Source organism: Ahaetulla prasina, chromosome 2 (genome assembly GCF_028640845.1).
Source record: "Ahaetulla prasina isolate Xishuangbanna chromosome 2, ASM2864084v1, whole genome shotgun sequence".
Classification (NCBI taxonomy): Eukaryota; Metazoa; Chordata; class Lepidosauria; order Squamata; family Colubridae; genus Ahaetulla; species Ahaetulla prasina.
This window is the reverse complement of record NC_080540.1, coordinates 168928551-168949950: the sequence shown is the minus strand read 5'-3', so window position 1 is coordinate 168949950 and position 21400 is coordinate 168928551. Positions and strand designations below refer to the sequence as shown.

The following is a 21400-nucleotide window of genomic DNA, read 5'->3' as shown; positions in this document are numbered from 1 at the left end:
AAGGCAGCTAGCAAAGACTGAGCCCTCCAACCGAGCCAACCCCAATGCTGTCCTTCAGCAAGGACAGGCAAAGAATACAAACAAGCTGTTCCCATCTGCCAGATAAAAGATGAAGGTCAAACATCAGAAGCCTAAAGCCAAAACTGGCTGGACAGCTGCAGGAGAAGAGGCGGTGCTGCATATCAAATAGGGAAGCAAAGAGGCTCTGGGTTTTAACCTCTCCCATGGTCCTCAAACAACTCTCAAGCAGGCTAGAAGATCCTATCTAAGGTCATTCGTGCATTATAGGAGACAGACAAATCCAGTTTTGAATAGAATAGAATATGATAGAATTTTTATTGGCCAAGTGTGATTGGACACACAAGGAATTTGTCTTGGTGCATATGCTCTCGGTGTACATAAAACAAAAGATACCTTCATCAAGGTACAACACTTACAACACTTAATGGGGTACAAATTTAACACTTAATGATACAACACTTAATGATAGTCATAGGCTACAAATAAGCAATCAGGAAACAATATCAATATAAATTGTAAGGATACAAGCAACAAAGTTACAGTCATAGGTGGAAGGAGACTGGGGATGGGAACGATGAGAAAATTAATAGTAGTGCAGACTTAGTAAATAGTCTGACAGTGTTGAGGGAATTATTTGTTTAGCAGAGTGATGGTGTTTGGGACATGCTAGTTCTACACCTAAAAGCATAAGAACAACAACCGACACAATGATCACATAATTCCTACAGCGACATGAGTCAGGGCTCACAACTGGTGTTTACAATCGTTTGGAGGACGTGAATTTTAAATGCCAAAGCCGATTTGCCTCTGTCCCACAGCCCTCCCTCCAATATCAGTGCAAATTTTCCCAGCATCGGGTTTGGAAAAGACCAACCCAAGACAGATGTCTCACCAATGCTGCCACCCACAGGCCATTTGTCACATTAACCAGAAGAAAAGTAACGTGGTCCTTACCATGTTCAAAGGACCCAAAGCAATCTTCCCACAGGTGAAAACACAAAGGCGTCAATGTGAATGTGATTTTTATTCCATTCTTGGGGGGGGAGGGTTTCACACTTAACAGTCATTTTTCTACCCAGAAAAAAAAGTATGTGGGATTTGTTTATTATATTCTTCACTGTCAATTTATCAGACAACTCCCGCCCCCCCGTAGGGTAGAGTAGGCTGAGAGTGCATTAAAACGCAGTGTTTTACAGCTCAAAACAAAATTGTATATCAAAAACAAGCGTATTCGTTTTTGTTTAAACCTGCTGCTTTCGGCATAATAATTTTAATTCAAGACGTGTAAGCCAGGCAGTAATAAAGTTAAATATGAAAAGATTGCCCCCAAAAAGATAAATATTTTAAATAAATGATAAAAAAACATAGGGGCCCCTCAAAAGATACTCAAAGAGATTATCTCTCAGATATGATGCAATCAATAAATTGTCCCTGCCTTTACAAGTAACTAATAACTACAGGAAATCCCTAAATTTGTCTGCCTCACTCATAAAAGTACCGCTTATTTATTCACTGACCTTACATAATTCTTATACAATACTTTAAAAATTTAGGCAACGTCTGAGGCCCACAGCTGCAAGGCATTAAGACATTCAATTCGCCTCTTAAAGACGTCTAAACCCAAAAGTGGCTCAGAAAATTTAAGCCCCATAGATTCTAGGCATCTCTTAAAAATTGGGTTGTGCTACAGGTGGCATTTACCCCCAACAAGAATTGCAAGGACAAATCTGAAAAATGCTGGAAATGTCATCAAGACACCTGGATCATACTATCACATGTGGTGGACATGCGTTGAAGCGAAAAGATATTGGACTAAAATACACACGTGGTTGGAAAAAATGATCAAAAAACATATTGACTTTAAGACACAAGTCTTTCTGTTGGGAATTATACCTGAGATATATAATAGAGATATAAAATATTTGATTGTGAATATCACTACAGCAGCTAGGGTTGCATTTGCAAAAAATTGGAAAAATGAAAAGTCACCTTTGCAAGATGAAATAATTAGAAAAATGTTGGAACGTCCAGAGATGAGTAAATTAACATTTGAAATTAGAGAGCAAGAAGATAAGCAGTATTATAAAATATGGGACTTATTCTATAATTGGTTAGATGGAAAGATATGTTAGAAAAGATAAGATATACGTATGAAAGAGCTGTTTATTTTGTGAATGCACAGGAAGATATGTAGCACCCATGCAGCACATTGTAATGAAATTGATTTGATGAGTTTTCTTTTTTTATGTTTAAAAATAAATTTCAAAAATTTCAAAAAAAAATTGGGTTGTGTGTATTACGGTAATAACCTCAGAGAAAGAGAAAGATTTTTTTGTGGGGAAACAGTCATGTGAAGATGTCATAGCCTGATCACAGGCTGCTGAGAAGTCACCTCGCTGGCTAGAGAAACAGAAGACTGGATGGAGACCGGCTTGTGACCTAATTCAGGTGGGCTTTTCTCATCAAGAATTATTGCCCTGAAGGACATCAGAATCTAGGCCTTTGAGACTTTCAATAACCCCAACCTCCAGCATGATGTTCTCAAGGCTATAGTCAGGCTTCGCCACAGGCTAAGAAGGTAACAGATGCAAGGGTCCTGGCCTTCATCGCAACACAGTAATCCTATATTTAAAGCAGGTGTCCCTATAGGTGTACTTTGGGGGTAGGCAATTTGCAGCCTCAGAGTAGGATGCAAATCCTTCTTTGTAACTCACAGAAACCCCCCTAATCATGACTGCTAGGAGCTGGTGGCATAATTTCCTGGGAAACGGATAAAAACTGTAGGATGCCATCTAAAACATGCATATTATGGTTAAGAAAACAAGCAACACCCTAAACTTTCGGGGCGGGGGGGGAAACAGTGGTGAAATCCGAATTTTTTTACTACCGGTTCTGTGGGCGTGGTTTGGTGGACATGGCAGGGGAAGGATACTGCAAAATCCCCATTCCTGAGGGAAGGATATTGCAAAATCTCCATTCCTGAGGTAAGAATATTGCAAAATCCCCATTCCTGAGGGAAGGATCCTGCAAAATCCCCATTCCTGAGGGAAGGATATTGCAAAATCTGAGGCCAGCCAGAGGTGGCATTTGCCAGTTCACCAAACTACTCAAAATTTCTGCTACCGGTTCTCCAGAACCTGTCAGAACCTGGTGGGTTTCACCCCGGGGAGAAAAAAAACCCCAATTGCTATGCACAATATGGCTCCTCTCACATAGTGGCCCTCAACTCTCAAAAAAACATTAAGAATGGTCTTTGACCACAAAATGGTTGCCCATTTTCAATACAGCTGGTGCTATGACCGCCAGACATCTCAGCCTTTTTAAACTCCAGAGAAGTAGCTGGCATATTCTGTTGTGCCAATAAAGCACCATGAATTCTATTAAGGGATAAGAAAATCAATTGTGGCATAACCTTTCATAGACCTGAGCTCAGTTTTCAGATCGGTGATGTATAAAGCCTGTAGCAGAACTAATAAAAGAAAAAGGCTCCGATCATTTTATAGGCCCCAAATTCCAGCGAGCGAACTACTCAAAAGCAAAACTCGCAAGCGCTAATGCCTTCTCCATACTCCACACATACCAGAAAACGCTGCTGTTGGTGCTTATCACATGCAACAATCTTCCAATGGTTTCATTGCTGGGATTTTCCCTCGGCAGAAGCAATTATTGGGCAAGTTACCCTCCCTCCCTCTCTCTCTTTTTCCAACTATAAGTCCTGATCAATGGAGCAATCACCAATTCTCTTGATTGCTGCAACTGTGAAAATGGATTCAGTATTTCCTGAATCTAGTGCTGCTACGACTTAAAAATCAAGGGTTCTGGTAAGAGTGTGCAGAATCTTTCATATCTGGGTAGAAGAAAATCTGGATTTTAACACAGGGTGGAAACTAGGCTAAACATATCAACTATAGGTAGTCCTCATCGTACAACTATTTTTTTAGGGATGGTTCAAAGTTTATCAGCACTGAAAAAAGGTGACTTATACAATTGTTGCGACATCCCTATGGCCAGGGGATCAAATTTCAGGCACCTCGCAACTGGCATATGAAAGTTGCAGCATCCCAAGGTCACACAATTGCCATTTGTGACCTTCCCAGCTGGCTTCCAACAAGCAAAATCAATGAGGAAGTCAGATTCACTTAACCACGGCGTGAGTTACTTAACAACCAGGGTGATTCACTTAACAACCCTGGCCAAAAAAAAGGCCATAAAATTGACCCCTAACTCACCAACAACTGCCTTGCTTATCAATGGAAGTTCCGCTGTCCATTGTGGTCGTAAGTCGAGGATTACCTATACAAGATCTGATTTGGACTTCAGTAGTTTGAAAAACATCCTGACTTGCCTCAGTCTGCTTTGGGAAATAGTTCACTTCAAATCCAAATCAGAATCTCATCAGGAGCAAATTGAACATTTGTGTCTCTTCAGTGTTAATCACTAGCCAATAAAAACATGGCAATGACCAAGTTGCCTTTCAACCAAAACTGGATACAATTTGCAAACACGCTTCTCCAGTCATACTCAACTAAGTGGAGGCAATTTGTATGCATACCTTTTAGAGGTGTTCCTAAATATTCTGTGAAGTATATTCCATACAGGTTGTACCTGTAACCCCATGAAATTAACCTGCAAAATGTCAGCAGGAGAAACACAAGGTGCGGGAAATATCATAAATGAAATACAGTGTCAAAGTATCTCTTACGTTTCATTTTCTACTCAGCTGACAGACTCATCTGAATTTAAAGCACGTCATCATTGGCTAAGGTCATGGAGCACAATCCAGGAAGGAAATGTGAAGTTGAGCAACTCAAATTATTCTACTTTAAATGCATTATGCAGCGATCCAGCTCTCTGGATAAGGTTCTAATATTGGAGAAGGTAAAAGGAAAGAGAAGAAGAGGGCAACCAGCAGACAAGAGAATGAACTCCATTCTGCCAACAATGGATGTGCCATTGGAAGACCTCAAAGCCCATGTTAAGGACAGATCTTTAAGGAAAGAAGGTACCTAAGTGGTTGACAGAAGCTGAAAACGGCTTGATGGCACATAATCAATCCCTTTCGTGGAAGTGGCAATGAATTTTTTTAAAAAAGAACTGGCCACTAGCTTCCTTTTTTTTAAAATAAGTTTTTATTGATTTTTTAATTTCCCACACACACACACATGCATAGTTTATGAACAGAGAATTGGCCATATCATATCTTATACATTTTAACATATTCAAATACATTTTATTTAGTTACAATTTTTGCCAGAATATTCTTTTTCCATAATTATTATCCATATCCTAATATTTCCTTGCTCATTTCCATAAGTCACATCTTCTTTCGCCCTCAAGTTCTAATTTCTCCATTTTTATTAATATTCATTCTCTTTTATTCTTTTTTAACTGTTTCAATTTTTATCCTAATATATTCAAATATGTTCGGAGTTGTCTTTCTTCCATTTCATCTTTTCCTTTTTACAGCAATCCTTCTCCTTCTCATTCCTCTTCCTCCCTTCTTTTATCCTACCTACTTTCTCCTCTCCTCTCCTACTCCTTCTCTACTTCCCCTTCCTTTCTCCCCCTCCTCCCTACTTCCTCCCTGTCTGACCTTCTCTCCTACTCTTATTTCCCCTACCTTTCCTCCTCTCCTCTTCCCTTTCTCCTTTCTCTCTTCCTCCTTCTCTTTTTCCATCTCTCTCCTTCTTCTTATCTCTCTCCATTGCTGTATTTATTTTCATTTCAATATTTCTGGTGTCCAGACAACCCCGCTAGCTTCCTTGAGTAATTTGGTTGAACAGAAAGATGAGACAGAATTTTTTTTAAAAAAAATGAATACCATTCTTCTTCAATTGGCTGGGTTCTTTATTCTGTGATCCTGCTACTTACACATAGAGAAAGTGTTAAATTAATACTTGGTGTAATCATAAAACCTGCCTGACTGTAAAGCCTTGAGGAGCATACATCCTTTTTGAATCCAAATATCACACTTAATCCAAAAAATCATTCTTGCAAGCAAGCAAACTAGGGCACACAGCTACAAAAGGCAGTGAAAGTCCCAGAGCAGTTTGTGGTACGTTCTTTCTATACTCCTTTTTTCAAGTCAAGTCAAAAAGGAGAATTTTGAGCAAAGCTTAAAGCTCTAACCCTAACCTTAACCTTCTTAGTTGTCAGCCATAACACTCACGCTTCTCTCTGTAGCAGGGTCACAGAATAAAGAACCCAGCCAATTGAAAAAGAATGGTATTCATCTTTTTTTTAAAAAAAAAAAATCTTTTGCCATGCTATAACAGTTGACTCACCTGCCGAAAATTGGAGGATGGAACATATAGGCTTTTCTAGGCAGAATTTCTGCATATCTGTGGATAGTCAAATTATTCCTGAAGTGTCCTGAGCACTTGGAAATGGCTCGAGGCAATTTGGAAGAACTGAAGAACTGTCTCTTAATTCTGAACTCGATCAGATGCAGTTCAGGAAGGACTCGTCCAAATTCTGTTATGGGTTTTGCATGACTAATCGCAATACATGAACAATGGTTCCTCAATCCCAATTGCTTAGCACAAGATAGAGCAACCACCACAGAATTTTTCCCACTTCCTCCCCCCAAAAAATTACATCGGCTAAAAGGGTCATTAAAAAAACCCAAGATCCTATGTCTGAATTATGTGTCCCATTTCCCCCCCACTTCCAAAAAAAAGCTCTTATTCTGCCCCTGATCCCACTTGGCCATCTTCTAGTAAAAACACAAAAGGCAGTTCGGCAAGCCTGAAGCCTGTCCATTTGTATCCCAAAGGTACAACTGCATCAAAACAAGTCATCCAAAGCACAGACACACAAAAAAGGGAGAGAAGATGTTTCTTTCTTCCTGCGGCTGGTTGGCAGCCCTGACTAAATTTTTAAACACAGGATAAACTATTATGCTGCTGCTATGAACACACCAACTATCTGAATATCCTCTTATCTTTCTCTTGCAAGATTACAGCCACTGTCTCCCACGGCTTATTCTGAAGTCAGTCCACTGGCTGCATCATTAATATTGAGGGATTAGATAACTTTATTTGCAGTGTTGACCAACCCATGCATTGCTATTACGATCAAGGACAAATTTCACGGACCTGCCAAGTTCCCCCAGGAAGGTTTGACAAATAGCAGTTGACAAATAGTTGACTGGGCCAAGAAATTTAAGAGGTAATCCTCATTTAACAATCACTCGGTCAATGACTGTTCAAAATGACAACCGTGCTGAACAAGTGGTACCTATGACCAGTCCTTTGAGTTCCAGCTATCCCAGCAGTCCTACAGTCACATGGTTACAATCTGGTCCCTTGGCAACCAGCTCATGCTTACAATAGCTGCAGAAATCCTGCAGACACATCTGCCTGCAATTTGGCAGATCAAATCTCACCGGGCTCAAGGTTGACTCAGCCTTCCATCCTTCCAAGGTCGGTAAAATGAGGACCCAGATTGTTGGGGCAATAGGCTGACTCTTTAAACTGCTTAGAGAGGGCTGAAAAAGCACTGTGAAGCACTATATAAGCCTAAATGCTACTGCTATTACCATTTGCAAGTTTTCCTAAAGCAGAGGTGGGGAACCATGGCCCTTTTATGACCTGTGGACTTGTGGCTCAGGGCTTCTGGGAGTTGAAGTCCACATGTTATAAAGGTGGCACATTGTTTGCCACCTCTGTCCTAAAGCAAAGTCAATGGAGAAGTTGCTCCGAGTGGGGTAAGTCATTCGCATTCTCCCCCACTTAGTAGCAGCTACTGCACTCACATTATGCCAACCACGCATCCTCCACCATCTCTAGCAGCAGCCACTTACTTGCCTACCAGTCTTCTTGTGAGTCACCTGTGAGTTGCTTTACAATCTGCAATCCACACGTAACAACAGCAACAGGGAGTGCCATCACTAGGCAAACGCAGTCACATCAGATCACACTATTTGACCATAACATTTAACAATGGAAATTCTTGTCCCAATTATCATAGTTAATTGAAAACTACCTGTATAGAGTTTCACAAACTCTATCAATGTCACACTCTTTGCTTGGACTAAGCTATAGAAAGTGCACGCACACACGTGCACACAGACACAGGCACACACACACACACACGAATCACTGGCAATTGATGTTTTGTTCGGTTAACTAAACCTGGCTCCACTCAATGCTGCTGAGCGGCCAAGATGCACTGAACCACAAATGGTTCCAGCATAATAAATTTTTTACTCTTTAAAAATCCAGGAAGATTGCATTATTGCCAATTACTGCAAGTAAGAATGGCTTATGTGCTTATCTTGGACTCAGCAGAGTATTGCAGAGAAATGTCACATGTAAATCTTTTTGAATCTCATGGCCTATTCTGCCCTACAGTTTATTTATCTTTTTCCATAACCCAGACAACTCTCTGTGCTGAGGATAATATTTTTCCCATCTGAGAGGGTGGATTCCTGTCTCCAAAAGCTTCTGCTACAACGAATCTGTTAACATTTTCAGGCATACAAGACTCTTAGTGCCGCCTCAAGTGTTCCATCTCTTTCCCATGATCTGTTTGTTACTCTTCCTCATGAGATTCTCAGATTAGTAGCATTATCTCTTTGAAGTTATCAAAGGACAAGCCATTAGGCACATCCAAATTACATTAAGAACTATCCATGGTACTGATCTAGCTTACTTAACTGAATTTGAACTTCTTGTACTACAAAGAGCCCTCAACTTACAACTACAATCGAGTCCAATATTTCTGTTGCTAAGCTAGATAGTTGTTAAGGGAGTTGGATCCCACCAGGAGCCCTGGTGCCGCAGTGGTTAGAATGCAGTAGAGATCATTCCTGATGGAGCTCAAGGTTGACTCAGCCTTCCATCCTTCCTAGGTTGGTAAAAATGAGGACCTAGATTGTTGGAGGCAATATGCTGACATTGGAAACCACTCCCCAACCAATGGCACCACTCCTCAGCATGCCAGTACCCAGGCCATGCAAGCGAGCAAAGCCCCATCCGTAGGATGCAAGCATCATGCAAAACCATGCCTCCTCCGATCCATGGAAAAAACATTCTCCATGGAACTGGTCCCTGATGCCCTAAAGGTTGGGGCCCACTGCTATAAAACACTATGGAGCAATATATAAGTTTAACTGCTATTGCTGTTGCTATTTTACGACCTTTTTGCCTTAGTTGCTAAGCGAATCACTGCAATTGTTAAGTGAATCATGCCGTTTTTAAACAGATCTGGCTTCCCCTGTTGACTTTTGCTTATTGGAAGTCAGCTGGGGAGGTTACAAATGGCGATCACAAGACTCCAGAGCAGTACAAGTGTCATAAATACATGCATGTTGCCAAGCAAATTTTGATCATGTGACCATAGGGATGCTGCAATGGTCATCAACGTGAAAACTGGTCATAAATAACCTTTTTTTCAGTGCCGTTGTAACTTTGAACTGTCGCTAAATGAATGGTTGTAAGTTGAGGACTACCTGTACAGTTCCCTGAAGCCAACCACCTGACAAGACTCTGCTGCAAATGGGTCTACTATTTCATTTGTCAGGTGGGATGTAGAGTCACCAAGACTCTACCCATCAAACTGATCCTTCTACAACAGGAAAAGACTTTTCCTATATGGTAATGTGGGAAATGGGCATCAGGTTGAGAGAGATCAAGACCAAGCAAAATGGATTCATACCGTTATTCCCCAAACCCACAAGGCCAACTCACAGAAAATATATTTATTAACGCATGCAATGTGAAAATTGTCAAAATGGGAATGAAAAAACCCAATTCGGCTGAATTTACAGCAGAGTTTCCATTGGGGGAAAATGTGTAGGATATATTTTGTAAAACCCGAAAATTGACACTGAAAACATGTTGTGTCAACTTTCCTGTTATGGTTTCTAACTCTGCCATTTCTGTGTATCAAATAGGTTTCCCGTGTATTAGCCTGATTCCATCAACAGTAGCATAGCAAGAAATACAATGCATCTCTGAAGTATACTGCAAACTGAATTTTTCAGATGTGTTCTTCAAACACATCCCCACGCACCGTATCAGCTGATTATACCTGGCCAGTCTAATTTGATTTCTGCTAAATGTAAAACTCATCGCTGCCTGAAAAACCCAATTACCAAGACAGAATCTAGCTGCCTCAAACTGTATCTGTGTCAGGGGGCAGAGGGGCTAATGTGCACAGAGAGTTTCAAAAACCAATCCGATTGTGCATATAGTTACACAATCAATTCAAACAGGGCTCTGAATGCATAAAACATACATTCATAACGTGAAGAAAATGCACAAATCCATCACCCACCGAGGTGATGATGAATGAATTGAGCACAGCTCTGCTATTCTACACTGCTTGGGATTGGGATCGAAGATGCTGTGACTTGATTGAAACCCAGGGTTCATTTGGTCAAAGAGCTGTCAGACCTATTTCTGGATAACAAATCTTAAAGCTAACTCCCAATTGCCCCAAACAAGAGTCTTCCAGCCAGTTCAGCACCACTTCATCCTGTAATTACCATGTTTTCCCGAAAGTAAGACCCTGTCTTATATTTTTCTGAACCCTGAAATAAGCGCTTGGCCTTATTGCCATGCGCTCAAAAGCCTGATTGGGCTTATTATCAGGGGATGTCTTTATTTTGGGAGAAAACAAAGGATCAAGCCTCTCCAGCTCCGACAAAATAAAGGAAAATACTGAACATCTCACCAGGGAACCAGCAAAACAGACTTAACCAGTCCAGAGCCCTCCAGAGGCACTCCCTCCCTGCCATAATGCAACCTCTGTCTCCAAATCCACTGGAGGCCAGAAGTTTGAAGACAATTGCAAAGTTTATTTATTTATTTGCTTGTTTGTTCACTTATCACGTATATGCCGCTCATCTCATGGTGTAAGGTGACCACGAAGCAATGAGCCCGGTATAGCTCAAGTGGATCCAGATACAAATCCTGACTCAGCCCTGGAGGACAAAGTCACTTGTTCTTTGCCTACGCTACCTACAGGGCAGTCAAGAAAATAAAAAAAGGTCTATGCTTCCTGGAAGAGAAGTTGAAGAAGATCATTTGGTATTCATAGACTTTCTTCTGAGGATTTCAGTCAAGATCCATGAAGGTCTATAATACTTACATAGCAGTGTTTTCACTCAGTTCTCACATGCAAGTCACTATGACATAGATGTGGCATCTGCTCCTTTATGGCTTCTCCCATTTGGTCCAGAAGAAGAACACTGAAAGGAGTGGGTTTAGGTAGGAAGACCTTATTAGCGTTATATGTGGCATTCAGCACGGATAACAAATAGAATATTGGAGAGGTTCTCTTCTAGAGTTCTAGAGTGTTCAGTTCTCTTACAGGGTTCTAGAGTGTTCTGTTCTCTTAACATTCACCCACAACAATCCAGAATCCTAAATGGTTACATGACCGGGCAGGACTATCCTATCAATCATCCAATTGTCAGGAGGAATAACTGAAATTGGGCAGCCAGGCAAGGAATGTCTCCCAACACAGATCTTAAAAGGTACTAACTGCCAAGCTAATACATGAGCTGTTTGGAATTAACAGGAAAGCGAGACAGCAAAAAAGATGCAATCTCAAACAGTTTAAAGAAATAAATACACGCATCATACAGCCATTAGATTACGTAAACGAAACAGCAATGGAAGGCGTCAGCAGAAACATAGGTCAGGTTCAATTATTCAGACTGTGCCGTAGGCTAGGAAAATGGAGAATGATTTAATTTGCCTCCTCAGTTTTAAAGACAGGAAAAACCCAAGTAGAGTGATGTTTCCTCAAGCACAGATCGATCCTCTAAGATGAAGAAACTGTTCCCCAAATCCAGCAGGTGGGTTATATTCTCCCAGTGCAATCAGTTTAATTCATTTTGGACAGAGTTCTACAGAGGTTGAGAGAAGTTCAGCGATTACATGTAAAATATGGAAATCGTTTGCCATCTTATTCCGTATTTTTTCCCCAATTTCCAATCTAGCCTACTATTCTGGAATTGCCTGATGGTCTCTCTCAACCAAGTGTTAACCAGGCCCAGCATTGTTTATCTTTTAAAGATGGGCCATAGTTGGCTAGGTGCTGCCACCTGCTATAAGTTTCAAATATAATGATTGCCATTGAAAGAAAATTGTAGCCTTATAAACCCCATGAGGCACGGTGGCATACAGACTGGAATGCAATACTGCAGGCTACTTCTGCTGACTGCTGGCTGCCTGCAGTTTGGCAGTTCGAATCTCACCAGGCTCAAGGTTGACTCAGCCTTCCATCTTTCTGAGGACAGTAAAATTGAGGACCCAGACTGTTGGGGGCAATATGCTAATTCTGTAAACTGCTTAGAGAGGACTGTAAAATACTGAGAAGTGGTATATAAGTCTCTGCAGAATGCCTTTCACAGCTACAAATGCAATGGAAAGTCTTCTTAGGACAGAAGAAGCCCAAGGCACATCCATAGCTGCCAGTGTCACCTTCCCATCAATTATTTGGCATTCAAACAGTCCAAGCCCCACTCAAGCAAAAGCCCTCTGAATCCTAAGCTGCTACAGCTTCAGCAGATTTGCCTTCAACGTTAGTTGTCTTCTTCCAAGACAAATGTCCCAGAACTGACATGGACAATGGAACTTGAGTTTCTTGGAAGATTTCTGACTTCAGTCATTGATACCTTGAGGCTGTCTGTTCGAAATAGAATCTCCCCATTGACTATGCCTGAGCAAAGAAAGGATGGTGAATCAAACCCTGAAGGGGATTGGAACTCAGAAACAAACCTTTTTGGTGGTAGCACCCTCACTCTGGAATACTCTGCTCTCAAGATTACAATGGTCCCTTCCATACTAATTAATCTTCTCATTGTTCCTATCACCCATCTCCTTCCACTTATTACTGTATGACTGTAACTTGTTGCTGTATCCTTACGATTTATATTGATTGTTTCCTAGTATGATTTGATTATTTGTATGCTATGACTATCATTAAGTGTTGTACCTTATGATTCTTGATGAATGTATCTTTTCTTTTTATGTACACTGAGAGCATACGTACCAAGACAAATTCTTTGTGTGTCCAATTACACTTGGCCAATAAAGAATTCTATTCTATTCTATTCTATTCTATTCTATTCTATTCTAATTTATAGAAATCAATATATTTTCAGAGACCCTTCCAAGCAGAAGCTGCATCAGGACTGGTAACAACCATTCAGATCAGGAGATATGATACTTTACATTAATGTTTTGCTTGTGTTATATTTATTTATGGTTTTTCTTTTATGAAACCAGTTTAATGATGTAGACTAAGCCATCTAGAATCAAACAGCTAAATAAACTCTTCAGCAAAATCACTCTGCCAGGTCTGAAACAGATCAGGGAACAAACCCAGTAGGAAATAAATAACATATTGAATGGGCAACCAGGAATGATTAGGAAATCCTCAAAGCTTTTTTTTCAACACAAAAAAAAATTCCTTTCATAATATTTCAGAGCAATCCAGTACTGCCAAATATCATTTTTTTAAAAGAACCCTAAGTAGCAAAACAATACCAAAGCCCTGAACAAAACTGAAATTTCAGCCCACATATTTCAGTTTCCAAAACAACAAGATTTCTAGCTACCATAAAGGAGGAAATATGAAGCTCCCACCAGTCTCAATACTGCCTACCCATGACGGAAGCTGGAAACTTTAATGCAGTAACACCTATAGGAAGACATCTGGTCCCCATCCTGGCCTTCTGTAATATTGCTTGATCATCTATAGGTCTGCAATTATACATCCCTAGGTATATTCAGTCCCAAAAGATACCTACTAACCAAGAGATAAAGAAGAACATGGACTAAAAGGTGTCTAACAAACTGTTAGACCCTTCTGTTGCCTTATAAGGAGTCATATTTTGAGGCACTGACTGCAATATTTCCTTCTTCAAGCCCTCCTTCCAAGTTTATTCAACCAAGAGATGGCTTGATGAAAAGGTACTGATTCTTTTACAGCTGAGGGATGGGATTAAGGAGAAGATATCGTAATGAGCATGGAGTTCCTATTTCTTGGAGTTGAAATTAGAGGAAACTAGTGGGGAAAACTCAGAAATGAGAACAAACTGAGTTCCAGTATAAAGAGAATGCAGGCAATCTATTTCAGCATTCTGCAAGGCATATCTTCTACATGACTCCATCATACACAGATGAACGTTATGAGGAGGCCAACAATCAGTGTCCTATGTCCACAAGTGGCAAGTTAAAGTTACATGTATAGAAGCTAACCACTCAAGACATATGCATAAATATATACAAAGAAGGAAATAATCTGGAAAATTTGCCCAAATCAGTGCTTTAGCCGTGGTTTGTATTACATTTAAATCAGTTTGCAAAATCAGGAGACATGCTTTGTTGATAAGTTTATGTATAGAATAACACAGCAGAAAAGGCCACTAGAAATTATTTGAAACGTTGGAGCAGCTTCCCTACAGGAAAAAGCACAAATGTTGAGAGATTCTAAATGTCAAGAGGATAAATTACAGAAAATAAGGCAGACCTGTATAAAATACACAATAGCAAAAAAGTGTGTATTGATTTTCCTACGTTTGTAAAATACTGTATTTGAATAAGCATTGCAACTAACAGGACAGTTAACTCAGAAATGGAAAAAATGCAATTTGACACAATGCATGAAATATCTGTGGGAAATATAACCACAAGATGTGAACGTATAAAACTGAAGAGCCAAGGGGAAGGTTGAAGGATAATTCTGGGTCTAGGAAAAAAGAACACAGTTCCCCTCATTTTGTTCTAATCAGATTCAAACCCAGCTTAATATAATTAAAATAGATTTTCCATAAGTCCCCTGTACCAAAACTGTAAACTCACACAAACATGCCAAAATATTTATCAACACAAAAACCTGATGGTAACATTCAGTTCTAACATAATACTTTCCCTAATATCTTAATTTTTAATACATATTTTTTTCATTCATGGAAGTCATGCAACTTCTCCCTCAAAACAAACGCAGGAAGAAATAAATCAAGATTATTTCACAAAATACAGTATCCATTCACACATTTCACTACAGCACATACAAATTTGCCAAAACGTAGATATTTTACGAGGTCTATATAAAATCCCAGTTCCTTGACTTGAATGCCAATATGATATCTGAACGTGTCATCTTCACAATTTGCTGTTTCAAATGGTTCCTGGGAAAAACAGAGGCAGAGAAAAGCACCTATGAGTTTTTCCATTCTCAGTTTCCCAGGAACAAGCGCAATCTGGGATTGGGTGGTTGTCTGAAGGAATAACAATGACAAGAGGACTGAGGACATGATGAGGTCACAATGCCATTCCCAATCTAACATCACAGACTCCTGATGACTGCCTGGAATAGTCCCTGCAATTTTGATGACTGAAAGAGAGTAATTGGCCAAGGTCACCCTGGTAGTTTTGTGCCTAAGGCAGGACTAGAACTCACAATCTCCTGGTTTTCTGGCCTGGCACCTTAACCACTATACCAAACTGGTTCTCTGCAGTTAATATACCTAGATATTTATCTTGAGAATGCAATGAAAGCTTTACCGCTGAATTAAAGAGTCTCCAAAAATAATGATCAGATACTGTTTAACAGCTTCAGTTCATAAGCATGGGGAGAGGGCATTCAGTCCAATGATTCTCAAGATGATATTGGACAAAACGGTCATCCTTTGTGTTCACCACAACATCTAGGGGACAAAGGCCAGTGTCACTAATGCCAGCTCATGGTATCTATTCCAGATGTAGATTATGGCAGCTGAAATCTAAAACATCTGGAGGCCACCAGATTCTCTACCTCTGATCTTCTCTGCTTAACTATAATCCTCTAGAATTTCAGAACAGGATCCTACCCCAACATCTGCTGCTAGATCCCTTCAACTAGAAATGCCAAGGATTCATCCCAAGAACAGGCAAAGCAATGTTCTCCCACTTTGCTGCTCCTGACCTTGTGAGGCATCTCTCAATTCTGTAACCCATCAGTGTTCCACACTGCCTCCCTACAGTAATTCAGGGGAGGGGGGGATTCCAAGTCAAAAAAAACAAGCACTGAAGATTTACAACTAGTACATACTCCAGCCATTCCACTGCCTTGCCCTTCTTTTTTTTAAACATTAAAATATTTCAGTTTAATTAAATCTGCCAGCTATTGACAAAACATCACATTTGTCCCACTCAGTCCTTTGAAAGCGTTAGTTATTCACAGTTAGGTGTTAATCTGTGCTTTTTAAATATCTGGCACTCAACCTGACCGAGGAGGCCTTCTTTTCCTGTGGAAGTCATTTATAAATTGCCCTGTTGAGCTAGAACCAGATTCCTAAAGAGCTAGCATACAAACCAAGCTGGAGAAAGGACTACATGGACGGCTCAGCCATCCAAACTGCAAGATACTGCTTTTCATTTTAACTCAACCGTCATGTCTGGATTTTCAAAAGGGCTCAGTGTGATTTAAACAATGTTTCTCCATTTCTTTTCAAGTTCATCTTCACAACAACCCCAGTAGGTAGCTTCGGCTGAGAGATGCCAAACAGCTCAAGGTCACCTAGTGAGCTCTGCAGATTAGCCAGCATCTCTGCAGGTTTGCCTACAAACAGGTAAGATAATGGAAGCTAAAAAGGCAGGGGATTACCAGGGGGAAAGGACACCTTCAAGTCACGTCCTGCTTTACAGTTCCACGATTTCAACAATGTTTTTTCCAGCAAGCGGCAGCACGTTAATGAATTCCAACCAGAGGAAATATCACAACTATCCCGATGCACCCACACTACCAACCCATCAGACTTAGCCATTATGAGCAATGATGAGCCAAGCGGAGAACGATGGGACCTGTCATCCAAAATGCCTGAACAATGTTGGGTTGCGGGAGGGAGATTTCAGAAGCAAAGCTGTAATGATTTTTTGGTCCGGAAACAGCAGATTACAGCACATCCCACAAGTTTCACTGATATAAATTAAGTCCTGAATCAATCAAAAGGGAAGCCTTCTATATGAAAGCCAGGTTGCTTCTGGCCACAGATCTCTTTGTGGACTGGGGTGGGAGGGATGATGCATAGACTCAGAACTGTTCCATTGAGCTGAGCAGGGACTGCTTCCCAGGCAAATGTTAAAGGATTCTTATCTTGAGTGGATTGGTAAAGGTCACCTCCAAACTATGCAATGCTTTGAGCTATCTCTAGATATTAGGAACAATAATAACAGTAGCACTGAGAACCGTTAAGCAGACAGTAAGTTAGCCAAGCCATCTATATTTTCAGTCATCCAGGCCATGGTTGTCCCAAAGGTGCTTTGTTTTTGAAGACATTCCACTTTTTATCCAAGATCTGTCTGATCTGTAGTTCAGCACCTCATTTGTTATACCACACTGTGTATGCACACTGAGCCCCATGCTTGGAACTTTTCAGAGATAGTGAAACGCTATTCTAAAATATACGTTGTGGACTTTTTAGCTCAGTAGCTAAGCACAATCTTTGCCTCAGGCCGTAAAATACTTTTAAGTCTTCAATTAATCATAAACAACAACCAAAAGACAGATGACAGGTAATGAGCTGAAGACAGACCCCAAGAGAGAAAGATTTTCTGTGTTTAATTGTATACACTTTAAACATAGACTCACTGGAGAAGAGCTTAATGCTGGGAATGACTGAGGGCAAAAGAAGAAGGGGATGGCAGAGAATGAGGTGGGGGGGATGGAGTCACTGAAGCAGTCGGCATGAGATTAAATGGACTCTGGAGGATGGTAGAGGACAGGAGTAAGGTTGTCCATGGGGTCACGATGGGTCAGGCACGACTTTGTGACTTTGCAAAAACAACAAGAAGAAAATATAGTGTATACACTATGTATACACCTTTGGGGTGGGTGCAGTGGTGAAATCCAACTTTTTTTTACTACTGGTTCTGTGGTAGGTTTGGTGTGGCTTGGTGGGCATGCCAGGGGAAGGATATTGCAACATCTCCATTCCCTCCCCACTCCAGGGGAAGGTTACTGCAAAATCCCCATTCCTTCCCCACTCCTGGGGGAAGGATATTGCAAAATCTCCATTCCCACCCCACTCTGGGGCCAGCCAGAGTTGCCAATTCTCCGGTGGGAACTACTCAAAATCCCCGCTACCAGTTCTCTGAACTGCTCAAAATTTCCACTACTGGTTCTCCAGAACCTGTCAGAACCTGCTGGATTCCACCCCTGGGTGGATGGGTTTGCATTATTCCTTCTCACGCCACACAGTGGACCCTAAATGGCAGAATTAGTGGCAGACAAGTTTTGTTTGAAGGCATATCAAGGTTTTAACCCTCAGATGCAAAAATGACAACAAGCATCTTTTATAGGCACACTTATCCTGTCAGCATGATGCCTTGTTTCATGCTCACCAGCCTCTCTTCCCCCCACCCAAACACACACAACTGAGCGCTGGCTTGCAGCAGCAGGAATATGGAAGGGGGAGGGAAGTCCCACACCAAAGCAGCTTGAGGCTATTCAGCCAGTGCTATTAATTGCTGCGGCAGGGAAAAAAAAATAAATTAAAAGCCTCCCAGCGGTGAAGCCTGGCAATACCCAATGTCAGCATCATACACAAAATTCAGCATTATCAACTCACTCAGATGCACGGAAGCTTAACCGAACCTCAAAGAAGGGAGCCGGGTTGACAAGACACAGGGGACCTACCGGATGACCCCTTTTCTGTCGCGCAGGGGAACCAGATTGCAAACCAAGCACCCTTTCCCATTGCCATAACTACACACACACACACACACTTGTAGCAACCCTTGCCCACCGTTCAAAGCTTCCAGACTAAGTCCGACTGCAAGAAACTGGAGAAGTATCCACAAGGCTACCGAAGACCGGAAGGGAAGATCGGAAAGTGACAAGAGAGAACAAGATCTTGGGACAAGAGAGAGAGAGAGAGAGAGAACTAACCGCAGAGAAGACAGAGCGATTCGAATCGTCCGAGAGCCGCGGTATGGGTTACTCACAGTGCTCGGAGCTTGACCCACATCTTCTTACTGGGGGCAGACTTGAGCTCCAGAGGGGAGGGACAGCCCTCCGGGGACTCCAGCAGTTCGAGGTGCGGGGCTTCCATCTCGGGATCTTTAAAAGGCCAGCAGCGAGAGGAGGGTGACCGGGGGGTGGGGGGAGAAAAGAGAAAGAAAGGATGATCCCCTTCGCCAAATGGATCCCGCTCGCACCTCCCGCCCCGCGGCAATCTTCGGAGCCCCGCCACCAACCCCGCTTCCCCGCCACATCCGTCCCTATTGAAGCGGCCTGACCACAAAGCGCCCGATCCTCCAACCTACACCACCCCCCATCCACCCACCCCGCCTGCGCGCTACTTCGCCGCGTTACCGGCTGATTTCTCAGCGCTCATCATCTCTTGTCTCGGGCACTCGCCGCCGGCGACGGGTGTAAAGGCGCGAGGGGCGGGATCGGGCCGAGCGCGCCGCCTGAAATCATTCCTCCGTCGGGTGACTGGCAGCCGATCCCCCCGCCCCGCCGCTCCGGTCTGAGCGCTCCCCCATCATGGCCTCCCTTCAAATGGAGTGGCGGCTTGGAGAGGCGACCCCCCCACACACACACCCGCCCTCTTCTTTCCCCTCTCCAGCCCTCCCCTTCCGCAGCACCCACGCGTGGATGCTCGGGGAAAGCGCGGGGGGAGGGAATAAATAACCCGCGGCCACCGCTGCTCCTGATCGCCGGAGACGCGTCTCGATCCGCCTCTCCAAATCCTCTCTCTCCTTTTGCGAGGATGGCCCAGAAGCGTCCCGGGCTTGGGATCAAAGCTAAAATGGCCCCGCGCAGGGCCGCCCCCCCCCTCCTCGCTACCCTTGCCGCAGCGACTGCCCGCTATCCCCAAGCCCAGATCCACCGCCCGAGCGAGGGCCGGCCTTGCAGCCGAAGCGCTAAGCGCAGCTGGCTCGAGGCTTTTAGCAGTTACCCGGATCGTCTCGCCCTTTCTGCCGCGGGAGACCCCGGTGCGCCGTCCCAAGACGGAGCAAGCCTGTCGAAGGTGACGCGGCGGTGGCTCCTGCTGCTGATTCCTCCGAGCGCATCCGGATAGCCGAAAGCTGGATCGCTCGCAGCGCAACTTTCGGCAAGGGAACAACAACGCCACGGCGGCGGCAGCTTGTCGGCTGGTCCCTGTTAGCGGCAGGTGCGGCGCGGCGGTGCCTGCTGCGCCTGCTACATTAGAGGGAGAGGCTGGCCGAAGAAAGGGGAGGGCAGGGAGCGAGGAAGCAAAGCGCCACCCAGTCGCTGGTTGGTCCGGTTTTTGGGGCAGTGCGCTTCACACCGCGCGAGCCGGGAGGTTTTTTTCCAGGCCAGCGGCGACAGATTCTCTGAGCACGTGCAGAGGAGCCCGAAAGAAAGAAAGACCTCCCTCCAAGGGTCGCTCCACGAATACGCAGGACGGTCCTTCTTCGTTTTGCTCCTTAGGAGCCGATCCCGAAGAAACGCGTGAATTCTGGAGACGGCGAGCATCCGTCGAGAGCAGTTAAAACGTTGATAACTATTTGATCTGCTTTTCCCCTTCAATCTAATCTGGTCTTCTTCACGATCGTTCGGAATGACAGCCTTCTACCGAAAGGAGCTTGCTGTTTTTTATCAGCCCTGAATCTCTTTAAGCATTTTAGTTTTTATGGTTTCAGGTTTTATATATATATACACATCACTTCTAATCCTGATAGTTTCCTGATTGCTTATTTGTAGCCTATGACTATCATTAAGTGTTGTACCTTGATGAAGGTATCTTTTCTTTTATGTACACTGAGAGCTTATGCACCAAAGACAAATTCCTTGTGTGTCCAATTACACTTAGCCAATAAAAATTCTATTCTATTCTGTGAAGGAGAAAAACTCTCCCTTTTTTAAGTCTCGGCAGGTGGCAGCACGGTCAACCCAATTGCTCTTGTAAAAAAAAAAAAAAAACCACCAACACCCTCCCCCCACAGTCTCTGGCTTATTTAGTTTTTGAATGGGAGACCACCAGGTAATGCCCGGATTGTAGACCAGATCAAGAAGTCAGGAACAAGTAACCCTTTGAAAGAAGGCAATGAGAAACTGCTTCTGTATTGTTGGCAAGTAAAATGACACTAAGACGTATCAAAGCAGTTAGCAGAAGTCAAACTCAACAGTCTCCCTACTAGAGACTGCCATCTGTAGCTTCCACCAAATCTTTTTAACTTGAGCTATTTTTAAGCCCCAGCTGAGCTCCAGATGGTAAGGGGGGAGGGAATCACTAAGCATCTGCAAAGAGTCTGTCATTGTTGCCATCCATTCAGTTAAAACACATGTCCAGAGGTGAGGATTATTTGCTTTAAGAGCTAAGCCATCCCCTTAGCTTTCCACATGTCTTGCCAGGGATGTGCCCATGTCATCACCAACCTTTACTAGGGAAGCTGTATTTTATATA

The 21400-nt window shown here is 42.7% G+C and overlaps 1 protein-coding gene across 1 annotated transcript in view; it reads right to left on the bottom strand.

Moving 5' to 3' along the window:
* Nucleotides 1-20171, bottom strand: part of PDE1B (phosphodiesterase 1B) — a 165085-nt gene extending 144914 nt beyond the window's left edge. Inside the window, exons 1-2 of the mRNA XM_058168669.1 lie at nucleotides 19928-20171; nucleotides 18969-19083 (exon numbers count right to left, since the gene is read on the bottom strand). Coding sequence (XP_058024652.1) covers nucleotides 18969-19083; nucleotides 19928-20042 — 230 coding nt within the window. The 5' untranslated portion in view covers nucleotides 20043-20171. The remainder of the gene's footprint in view (nucleotides 1-18968; nucleotides 19084-19927) is intronic.
* Nucleotides 20172-21400: the final 1229 nt, after the last annotated feature.